This window comes from Pseudonaja textilis, chromosome 1, assembly GCF_049901715.1.
Source record: "Pseudonaja textilis isolate UNSWEBS1 chromosome 1, rPseTex1.2, whole genome shotgun sequence".
NCBI classification, from domain to species: Eukaryota; Metazoa; Chordata; class Lepidosauria; order Squamata; family Elapidae; genus Pseudonaja; species Pseudonaja textilis.
Genome location: NC_141990.1, coordinates 144,765,991 through 144,778,047, shown reverse-complemented (window position 1 = coordinate 144,778,047; position 12,057 = coordinate 144,765,991). Strand labels below are relative to the sequence as shown.

The following is a 12,057-nucleotide window of genomic DNA, read 5'->3' as shown; positions in this document are numbered from 1 at the left end:
TGTACTAAACTGATAAAAAGCAAATTCAAGAAACTAATTGTTTAAATTAGTTCAGTTAACTGCATGCACATTTTTTTTAATTTCTATAAGTAGAAAACCTTAATATTTTTATGAAAGCTGATTAAGTTAATGTAAAGCTAGGAAGTTAATATAGCAAACAGTGCATTCATTGATGAAGTGAACCTAATAAAGTTTATATTTTTTAAGAATCAAATTTTGCAATATATCATTAAACTTAAGAGCCCAGACTTTCAGTTCAGATAAAGGTTAAAATTTCCATTCATTGGTTGCACCTATTTTTATGTGATGGTAGATTTTCTATGTAACATTCATTACAATGTACTAGAATATTTGAGAATTTAATTGATTCTCGAGCTGCCATTTGTAGTTATTTGGAAGTCTTCAAAAACAACTCTTATAATTTTAAAAGGAACTATTTAAATCAGAAAAATAGCTTCTAAATACAGACAAGTTAACACAGTTTTACTGATCAATTATGTAATGCTAAATTTATAAATTGTATGTGCAAAATGATAATGTACATGAATATATATATAAATTATATAGCATTTATAACTTCAGATTTTGTCCGTTACAGCCGAAATCCATTGAATGCAGGCCCATAAATCAAGGTTTTATACTTGGCTTCAGTAGTGCTTATATTGCTGGAATTCCTTTTTTTTATCCAGGTACTAGAATTGATTCCTGAAGAAGTTGGATTTAATATAGAAATCAAATGGATCTGCCAGCAAAAGGTAAGAATCATTTTTTAATGTAAGTGTTTACATAAACCTTAACTTTTATCTATCACTACTTCCTTTAAGCCAATAGTTATATTATAAAACAATGTTGGATGGAATTAAGACATTTTCAGTGGTTGTCTGTTACATGGTATAGGACCATGAACTACCACAATAGATTGATGCAGATAGACAGACAGACAGACAGACAGACAGACAGGGACAGATAGATACAGAGAGAGAGAAAGAGAAAGAGTGAGAGATACACTTGACTTGAGCTTTTGTGTGAGGAAGATATTTTTTAAGATAAAAGATTATGACTTGAGTAAAATCCAGAGATATGCAATCTGTACATGATCCAAGTAAAAATTCAGAATTGCTATTTAATTCCATACTATACAATGCTTATATAGAGAGAAAGCAAAATCTCCCAAAAGATTGATCTGCTGATTTGACCTGAAATGGTAAAATAACAATTCTATACTGTACAGTGAAACCTCAGTGGCAAGAATGTTTTTTAAGATCAAATATTTGTTAAGCTGATGGAAATTCACCCTTATTTATGTTTTTATGTCATTTGCATTAGTATACACGACATTTACATTAAAAAATGACATACATTGATGCAAGTAATATTAACATTTTATCATTGCCTAAATCTCATAAATAATATCAATTGTCCGAACAAACTTTGAAAACCACTGACTTCTCTGCTATTTTGGGGATGAAGTCTGAATGCAAATCTAGTCTCTTATTGCTGAAGTCCATTAATTTGAGTTCCATAAAATTGAGGTTTTGCTGTACTGATAACTTCAATGATTTGCAGCCAAGTTATATGTCAAGACATATTGTCTAATCATGATCTAAATTAGTGTCTTTCTATAAAACTTCAATAACCCTATCTGTGGCTTTTATTTTTTTGTAGGATGGTGTGTGGGATGGCAACCTTTCAACTTATTTTGACATGAACGTCTATCTAGATATAATTTTGAAGACTGTTTTGCTCAAAGCTGGAAGAAGGAGAGTTATATTTTCTTCATTTGATGCAGATATATGCACAATGTGAGTTTAATGAAAATACTTTTAAGGACCATTTCAGTGTAGTAATTTTATCTTGGAAATGTTTTAGTAGAATTTAAAATACCCTATAACTAGAAGATTCACATTCTCCTCTCTCCCCAAATGCTAATAGAAACATACATGCCAACAATCCTCATATTACTATGCTTGAAATCTCTAAACCAGGTAATAAGGGTATCTATTGCAGCATTGAGTATCCCAAGTTAGTAGCCAGCCTGTGCTAAGCTAACGAGGAATGTACTTCAGCAATTGTTGAAGGGCCACAAAATCCTCAATTCCTATTCCTAAAGAATATGAAATATTCTGAATCCCTCTTCTAAATATAAAGTATTACCAAAATCCAGCAAAATTATACATGTAGGAAATGTTACCTAAATGTGTTTAAACAATGAAATCTATATTTTTAATAACCTAAATAAAAAAGGTTACAATAGACTAGTGGTATTTAAACAGAATATTTCAAAGGAAACTCCTGTCAAAGATAATGTTTCCTACTTGTATAACTTTGCTGGGTTTTGGAACTGTTTTCTTTTTAATTTATTAATATAAGAGAACTTCATACTCACTTCAACTTTTTACTTTAGAAAAGGGATTCAGAATGTTTCATGTTCTTTTGGGAAATAGAACCAGGGGATTTTATGGCCCTTCAACAATTGCTGCAGTACATTTCCCATTTTCTTTGGGCAAGCTGGCGACTAAGGTGGTGATCCTAACTTCACTCTAATTTCCTTAATAGATTAACACCTTGTAAGATACTACATAGCCATTTCTATGTACTTAAGTAATATTAAATTAATAAAATAATATTGGAACCATACAGAAGATAATAAACTTTTTATCTTATTTTCTAGGGTCCGACATAAGCAAAATAAGTATCCCATATTGTTTCTAACTCAAGGGAAATGTGATACTTACCCAGAACTCATGGATCTCAGATGCCGTACAACAGCGATTGCTACAAGTTTTGCACTGTTTGAAAATTTGCTGGTAAGTTGTAAAACAATAAGATAATTTCATGGCAACTATTTGAGTTTTTTTTCCTGTCCATTGCCTAGACAGCACCACAGTTTTGATCTCCAGAAGGTATATTTTGAAATGTAAATCTAGACCCTTTTTGCTGCACTTTAGAGCAACCACTTCCATAACTATCTCAGGGGGTTAGATGCTGATGAATATGTTTGTGTATTCTGAAGTGCTGCATAGACTATATTATTATTATTGGTTGCAAACTAAATATTAGAAGGGTACTGTAATGACTGCATAGTATTTTTATAAACGTTGACATTTCTGATGAATTCAAATTGATCTATGCATTATAATACCCCAGATACATGTATTTAATGCTACATATTTCTTTTCCAGGGTATTAACGCACATACTGAAGAATTGCTGAAAACTCCATCGTATATTGATCACGCCATATCTAAAGGCTTAGTTGTCTTTTGCTGGGGAGACGAAGCAAATGAGCCAGAGAACAGGAAGAAACTGAGGGAATATGGAGTTCATGGTCTGGTGTATGATAGGTATTGCAGCATCCTAACTATCACATGTAATTTATAGTGAACATTTAAGCTGATTGCATTTTTTGAGTTGGGCCCTACTATGACTGGTTTATTTCAGTATTTGTGCTCTTATTTAAGAATCAACTTCATTTCCTAGGCCAGGCTAATCAAACAAGTGATCAAAATTACTCTCTATGCTTACATCTACTATGGCTCTTTATCTAGCTTTCAGTGCGGGAGACACCTCACTTCATTGCACTTGCCATCTTATACCTTTTATTTTTTTATTGATTTTATTATAATTTATTTCTTTGATCATGGTCAACTGCCCAGAGTTATTGAGAGCCTGGCAGAATGCAAGTTTAATAAATTATCATTATTGTTGGATGTTGGGCAGCATACATGTTTAATAAGACATCCTCAACATCATGTGTTGCAGCCATGTCATCTGCACTTTCAGTTTTGAAACCAAATGCTTTTAATATAAAATCACTAATATGAATGATGAACATACTTAATACAAAATACTGTATGCAATTTTAACTGTATGCAAATGAGCAACCAGCTTTGACATGGTATGAGTGGCATATTATAACAATTATACTTGCTTCAGGGATGCCTGTGTAAAAGGAGGAAGGAAGAACGGATAAATATACATGCACTTCTCATCACCAAACGTTGTGCGGCAGATAGTCTGCATTTTATCTGCATCAGGCCGGTAATTAAATGAAACATTTGCCTAGGCCAAATTTATAGTTCTTTTCAATGTTGTATCAAATGATTTAGAAAACAGCAGATCTAAAACATTTATTTCCAAATATCCATTTACATAGGACTAACTCCTAGCAACTATGACTAATCTAGAAAAAAAGCTAAGCAATATTAAAATTGATTTGTACTTGGATGGGGGAATTACCATGAAGTCCCAAAGCAATAGATTATACTGGGAAGTCAAACAAATATTGCTGAATAAATCATTTCTACATTTTGGTCAGTAAATTACATGGATGTGTTCATGTAGTCATCAGGAGTCAAGCTCTACCCAAGGGATTCTTTATATTTGCATATCTATATAGGAATTTAAATCCAGATCAGGTCATAGAAATTACTAGAATGTAAATCTATACCTTTTGGTAAGTATTTTGTCCTGATTCCCTTTCCAATACATCCTTTATCATGCAAAGCATTGTATTCATGCATTGAACAATTCATTTCAGGCAGTCCATTTCTGTACTGAAATGTGTGTTTGATCCAGATATAAAAACTTGTGTTCTGAGCCAAAGAGTTTTGAGTGGAATGAAGAAAATGAGAAAAGGACAAGGACATCAGTGACTAAGGGAAGGGAAGTTGAGAAGATGGGTATGGGCTATTTGGAATAAAATAGAATAGAATAACGGATTTGGAAGGGACCTTAGAGGTCTTCTAGTCCAACCCCCTGCTTAGGCAGGAAACTCTACACCACTTCAGACAAATGGTTATCCAACATCTTTTTAAAAACTTCCAGTGTTGGAGCATTCACAACTTCTGGAGGCAAGGTGTTCCACTGATTAATTGTTCTAATTGTCTATTTGGGCCTTGGGCCAGTCATTCTGTTTGAATAACCATAGCTGTCCATGAGCCTTGCCTTAATTTTGGCAAAAAAGAAAGATAAGGCACTAGGACAATTGGTGGATGGATCTGTATGTAGCCCATGAAAAAGAGGAGGGGGGGGGGCAAAGTGTACCAGCTTTACCCTGGTTTCACTTCAGAACAACCGGAATGGTTTAGATACTGATTCTGCAAAACTGCAGCCTACTCAGAACTGTTTGGCAAGTTTCCATTTCATGCACATCCTTAAATTCTCTGAGGAGAATGCACTGAAATTCATTGATAATAAATTAACAGTTACTTGGCTTTATTATGTTGGTGAAGTATTTGAAGAAGTAGAACATCTGTCTCTGATTGCAACACATTTCAAATAAAGTTTTTCATTTGCTGACCTAATCCCAAATTTGAATTTTTATCATGCTAATGTAATGTAATGTTGTGAATAGCTACTCTGTGGGGGTGTTGGCACTGCTTGCGAGAAGAGGAGCAATACTGGCATTTGGAGGTGTTTTAAACTTAATAGGATGTTATCGATGTCAGTTTCAGAGAAAATATCCCATTTGGCCTCACAGATTCTAGGAAATCTGGTTATGTCCAAAAAAATCTAATTGGCCTCCAGCTTCCTAGTTTCTGTTTTTTTGAGCTGGATTTTTTCTATTTGAGATCAGGATAATCATATTGGTGATATTCATTACAATTCTTTTACGGTGTTGGTTTTATTTAAGGGTGTTTCTATTCCCTCTGTGAAGAACAATGGAGAGACAAAACAATTCCATTTATCAGATTTCAGGTGCAGCTATTGGTGTATTTTCCTTTGTGCCTTATTTGGAAAGAACGTATTTAGTTCTACAAAATAAACAGTAGTGCATTGTACAATAGGCATAGGCAAGTAGACTGTAATGCCTTACAAACCTTTGAAGGTAGTAGAGAGGATGGGTCTTAGTTATCATCCTTAACTGGTCTGGAATGAATTAATCATTCTAGGGAATCATCTGTCAGCCAATCTGGATACCATAACACCTGCATCCCTGCCCTTTCTCCTCCATACTGCTGTTCAGCTATTAAATACTCAAAACTTTAAATTTTAGCACACTTTACCTGCGAGGATAGAAAACTAGCCATCAGTCTCGTGGTTGACCAACCATTAAGACCAACCAAATGCAGCAGTTAGTTATCTCCTTAAAGGTAGCTCACAACTGGATCAACTCCAGTCATTGTGTAGGGAAGTTGGCATCTCAAAATAGAGAATATTGTAAAAGACTTGATTGAATGAAACCAGGTTTTGATTGTTGACTTTAGTACTACAGTTTTCAAAAAGTCCCCAATTAAATTCCATGCTGCATTAGATAAAACTCAAATAGGCTTAAATAAGAGTGCCAGCTGGTGTAATGGCTAAGGCACCAGCCTAGAACTGGGGACTATGATTCTAGTCCCACCTTAGGCACAAAACCAACTTGGTGACCTTGGGCCAGTCATTCTTTCTCAGCCCTAGGAAGGAAACAATGGTAAACCACTTCAAAAATTATTGGCAAGAAAACTGCAGGGAGTAGTCTGGAGCAGTTGCCAAGAGTTAACACTAACTCAAAGGCACACAAAAGGATAGAGTAAATTAGTGTTCAGATCTGGAAGACAAAACTGAACCATCTTGTTGAGTATCACTATCCAGCAACGATGTTCCTATCCATTGGTGTAAGATAAATATGTAAGTCGCCAAGTTATTCAGTATTACGTTAGTATTCCAAATGTGGATAATTCTGCTGAGAGTGCAATCCAGTCCAAACTTATTTGGGTTTAGGATTGCCTCATAAGGATTCAGAAATAGAAGTGTGGCACATATTCGAAGACAGCAAGAAAAGAAATTTAGAGCCATACAAATAGCACATAACGAGCTATCAAACTAGAGAGGTTTTTTTAAACACAAATCCATTTTTTTTATTTATACATGACTATTATTTTGTACTCCATGATGGTGACAAAACTACAACTTGGTCTTTCCAACCACTAATCCAGCTTGTCTTGTTTTGTTTACACAAGACTAAATTTTAATCTTATATTTCTTTTCAATCAAAAATTCAACTAATAGAGTAAAAAAAATATTTTGGCTTTCCTTTTTATGATATCTTGGGTAGACTTGTTGATATAGTGGTAGACCACTAGTATTGGGCAACTTGGGCCTAACATATGGAGTCCTTTCCTATGTTATTGAAAACAAGTAGAGATATTACTGCTACTTTAATAAGCCCAGTATCAACAAAATTGAAGTTATTGCTAGAAGGCTAGACTTCAAAGATATGAATGAAGGAGCACATAGAAGACTCAGTTATTGCCTATCTCCTTCAGATTAATGCTATTCTCCTTTATTGGTAATGCTACACCACATCTAAAATGCTCAGTTGAATCAGGTATATACCTTGAGTGCATCTCCTTTCTTAAATGCTTTCTCTGGCTAGAATGTTGCTGTTATGATTGTTATTTCATTCTTTAAAGAATCATTGGCTCTCACAAATTTATTTAGACTGGAATACACATGTAAATATTTGATAATATATATTTTTTCAAGCTGTAAAGAGATATGTTTTGAAAAGCAATTTGGCTTCAGCTTTAATATGTAATGTTTATGTTTAAGACTGTCAGGAAGGAATTTTTAAAAATCCATTGTGTGTTAATTAAGGCCATAGTGAATATCTTAAAACAGAACAATCCATTTGAAACTATATTATAGTTGTAATCGTAATATTTCTGAAACTGGAGCCCTGAGGATGATTCTTAGTTTTGGGAGAACAAGCAAAAATATGTATACTTACAAAACCATTGACAAGAATCTGAAGCAGGGATTGGGAACATGTGGCCATAGATACTGATAGACTCATTCTAACTGCCAATCATCAGAGATAACCCAGAGTTATATGTAAAACAGATTTTCTTTCCCATTTTAAGAACATTAAAAATTTTGAGCATGCTAGCTCAGGATCTGCAATAGGCAAGCAACTAATTAGCCCTTGACACATGGATTCCTCTTTCTCTAGAGTTTTACAAGATCCTCAACTAGCACGTGATATGCCAGGTTTGTATTTGCTTCCCAGAATGCTTTTCTAAAATAATTCTGGGATCCCAGTTTCTTTTTAATTCCTTTTGTATGGCATGCTTTTGATTTGAAAACAAGGTTTATACTATGCTTTCTTTAGCAAATGAGCTATAGAGTGAGGGGAACTTCCTTCCTAAAGGACTTGGGGTGACAATTCTGGAAGAGTAGTCACCTCAAAAAAGGATTGGGCTGGGTATTTTTATTTGCATGCGTTTTGGTGTTTTGCTGGATTTTTAAGGATATGAATGAGACAGGAACATAAACTACATCTGTTTTCACTCTTGAAATGACTCTAGTCTCTCTAATTTCTGCCACACAGTGTTGATCTATCTGGGGATAAGGTTAGGGATAATTATGGTAATAAGCAAAATCAGGTTTCCTTATCTATTTCAGTCCATATTTGGTAACCGAACAAGAGATCTTGCCAAATGTTGGCCATTTTATTGCTTTATTTGGGCAACATTATCTCAGTCCTGGGTAACTGTAGAGTGCCTACCCCAGTATATATACAAATTAAATAACATGGCATGTGAATAATAAGTAGTGGAATTATGCTGAGTTGATGCATGCAGTCTGAAATTTGGCTCAATTTATAACCTAGTAATGCCTAACAACAAGTAACATTTCTGGCATCCGTATTAGCATTGTTACCTCCAGACTTCCACTTAGTAGCATATTAGATACCGAGTGGCTATTTTGGAAACGATCACTGATTGATATAGATGAACATGCTAGGATACAAACTGTACATATAACCCATTTTAAAAGATGATTATTAAATTTTCAATAATTTTTAAGTGTTGTCATTAAACTTTTATGTAGCTTCCAATACAGCTTTGTTACAGATTGATAGTAGATTTTAATTCTTTTCTTTGTATGTCTATCTTAGGATTTATGACTGGATGCCCGAGCAGCCAAATATATTCCAGACAGAGCAGCTTGAACGACTGAAGAAGGAGTTACCAGAGCTTAAAAGCTGTGCGTGTCCCACTGTTAGCCACTTTAATTTTGCTCTGTGTAACTGCAATAGCAGTCTGATAAGAGCAAGAATGGCAGAAAGTACAACCAGTTTCTAATGGACTCACAGAGAAAAAAATGCTGTTTCACATGAAACACATTAATTTTGCTGACTATGGTAACAGACTCTGCACGTCTTGCATCTAAATGAAGCAATAATTCATGGTCCACTGTAGAACATTAAATGTTATTGTAGATTATCAAATCTTGCTAAAATGCCTGAATAATTCTAGTTCTATGGATTTCATACATTTTAAGCAGTTTAAGATAGAATCTATGGTATTGTAACATATGCACCTAATTTCTGAAGAATCAGAAATGCAATAGTTATCTATGTAGCTAGGATCCAAGCAGCCAAATATCATTATTTTAAGTGATTCAGGCTCAGTCATAATAGATAATAATGTACTGTATAGTATTTTTTTCAAGTGGAAAAAATACCTCAAGTGCATGCATTTACACTGATGCATGCAACTATACAAATGTGTGCCATCACATTGCAATCTATAGATTCTATCCTTCCATCACCTATTTCCTTTGGGCTATTATTCTTTTCTGTTTATACTGCCAGACACAATGGTAAATAGTATGATCTCTTTAGCAACCCAAGTGTCAATAGTATCCCTTCACTGTTTTTGTATCTAAAGTTTACTGGTGATCTGAATGTTGTAAATCAATATAAATCAAATTGCTAGTGGTTGATTCTGGGTTGAAAAAAATATCATTGTACTTAAATATTAAATGCACAATCCAAAAACCAAGTGGGGTCTAGGTGTGATATTGTAGATGTATGCATCAGTCTTTGCGCCCTTGTGGTGCTACATAGTGCAAGGGTAATAAGGGCTGAGTAAAATGCTTGCATCTTTGCTGAAAAACCACAAGCCTCTATGTGGATATAGTAAAATGAAGATTTTATTATTTCTGTATTCCTCGCCCAATAAATGTGATAGTGTTGTTGTTGTTGTTTTAAAACACAGTTTAATTGATTTTCAGAATGTAATAGTCTTCAACCTCTAGCTAATGTACACTATGTATAACTTATTCAAAATTATGATAGAGTATTTGTCACATATTTGTTTGCATGTGTTTGAGCTCAGACCTCTCTACAAACTTCAGGTAGTTGAAACTGAAGTTTCGTTACCTTTTTATTGAAGTGTTAAATACATAATAAAAATTGAACTATAAATATATTTATTTTTTCTTGCAATGGCCAATCAAATTGTATGATATGAACCTTGTCACCGCTGTACAAAGCTAATTGATATAGATCAAATAAATGCAAGTATGTATTACTAAGTATGAATTATTGCATAAATGGAAATCTGTACAACCCAGTTTGTTTTTCTAAAGCTTTGTTATTTGTGTTTATCCTCAACAGACAATATGGTCTTAAGGTCTGGGCACTATCCTACTTTAAAAATAAAAGCATGTTTTATATCAACATTGTCTCTTTTATTAATAGTTTGGAAATATTGTGAGTTTATCTGATATTTGCGTCTGGAATCAACTAAAGATTAAGTATTACTACTCAGAATTAAATTATGTCATACATTCTTTTGTAGGAACATATATTTGAACTTTATCTGCTTATGCCACCTGCTTTTTACACCCTGCATTGTTATTGTTCTAGATGATAGCTGCTCTAAGAGATTCTATCTATTTGGATCTGGTGATTTAAAAACTTGCTAAAGCAGGTTGCTTTGTGCTGTACAATCTATAATATTGCTTAATATTAATAAGAAAATGTGAATATATATAAAGAGCTTCATCTTGTCTCAATCTTTTCATTAATGCTGCATTCCCTGCTTGGACATGAGAGTGTGTGTATCCCTAATACAGAGATTCTGTCTATAATCCATCTTGATCAGTTTTAATTTACATTTGCTTTCCATAACAGTTCAACATTTTGTTATTTTGTGAAATAGCATGTGCTCTGTGAGAATGGGTGCATTACTGGTTTTAGATAATGCCAGAGATACTATTTCTTAAGGCCTCAATAATTTTCCGGGGAAGATAAATACTTCTGAGGAAGTACTTAAAATAGGCATATAGCTTTTCTTGTCTTATAAAAATTTGTAAAACTTGTCCTTTAAGAGAGATGAAAGTTCAACTGATTCTCTGGCCCTCAAGCATACTGTCAAGTAGAATTTGTGAGATGCTGATATGTTGGTTATTATTATTGAAAAATATCATACAGAGTAGCTACACAGGAAGGGAGAAAAAATGAAATAGGCACATCATATTAAAACAATCTGTATTTCAAGAAATACATTTGTCGTGCAGAATCTAGCTGTGTGAAATGAAACCAAAGCCTGTAACTTGAAATCCCTGCTTTATTTTTAAAAATGTTTCATTCTCTCCTTGGGAAGCCATTGCTGGAATTTAACTCTTGGACAATTGTTATCCAGTCTCCAATATTCCCTTTACATGGTATTCCTCTGCTAACTTCTTCACACAAATCCACCCCCTCCAACTACTTTTTCCCCTCTAATTTATGCCAACATCTTGTGGTCGAACTAACCAGGCACAATTTAAGTGTTAACCCTGAAAATAGGATTCATCAGTCCGTGATTTGGGTAAGCAATGATAAGTACTGTATGTTGTTGAACAAAGTTTTTGTAGCAGTGGGAGGATTGAAAGGAGAAAGAAAGATTTGAGCACATGAAAGATTTGAGCATTTGACATGAGAACAAGCAAACAGCAGCTTTAAATTTGCACCTCCTGGTTTCTCACGCAACTGAAGGATTTCCAAGGGTAGTGTTTTTTTGTTGGTTGGAGTTTTTTTTAAATTCTGTTTTGTTTTGGTTAGTTGTGGAAAAAAACTGGTTATCAAGAATAACAGGCTGCAGAACGTGTCCCTAAGCAAACTATTTTGAAAACAAAGGCAACAAAAACATTCTAGCTATGAATTTCCCTTCCAGCATTCTAAGCAGTAAGATGATTTTTCCAAAACTGGATTCCTAAAATACAATATTTTACTCTCAACAGGGTTGACTTAATGAAATTCCAATAATTCCAAACTGGTGTGAATCGCCTGATTATGATC

At 34.0% G+C, this 12,057-nt stretch overlaps 1 protein-coding gene across 2 annotated transcripts in view; it reads left to right on the top strand.

Annotated features, from left to right (window-relative positions):
- The window catches only part of GPCPD1 (glycerophosphocholine phosphodiesterase 1), a 54,912-nt gene extending 44,460 nt beyond the window's left edge, over window positions 1–10,452 (top strand). The window contains exons 16-21 of one of the 2 annotated variants that reach the window (XM_087918776.1): window positions 690–755; window positions 1,666–1,802; window positions 2,672–2,807; window positions 3,183–3,343; window positions 7,936–7,973; window positions 8,884–10,452. In XM_087918776.1, coding sequence (XP_087774902.1) covers window positions 690–755; window positions 1,666–1,802; window positions 2,672–2,807; window positions 3,183–3,343; window positions 7,936–7,973; window positions 8,884–8,945 — 600 coding nt within the window. In that variant the 3' untranslated portion in view covers window positions 8,946–10,452. The remainder of the gene's footprint in view (window positions 1–689; window positions 756–1,665; window positions 1,803–2,671; window positions 2,808–3,182; window positions 3,344–7,935; window positions 7,974–8,883) is intronic. The other variant, XM_026710411.2, reaches the window with a different exon arrangement.
- Window positions 10,453–12,057: the final 1,605 nt, after the last annotated feature.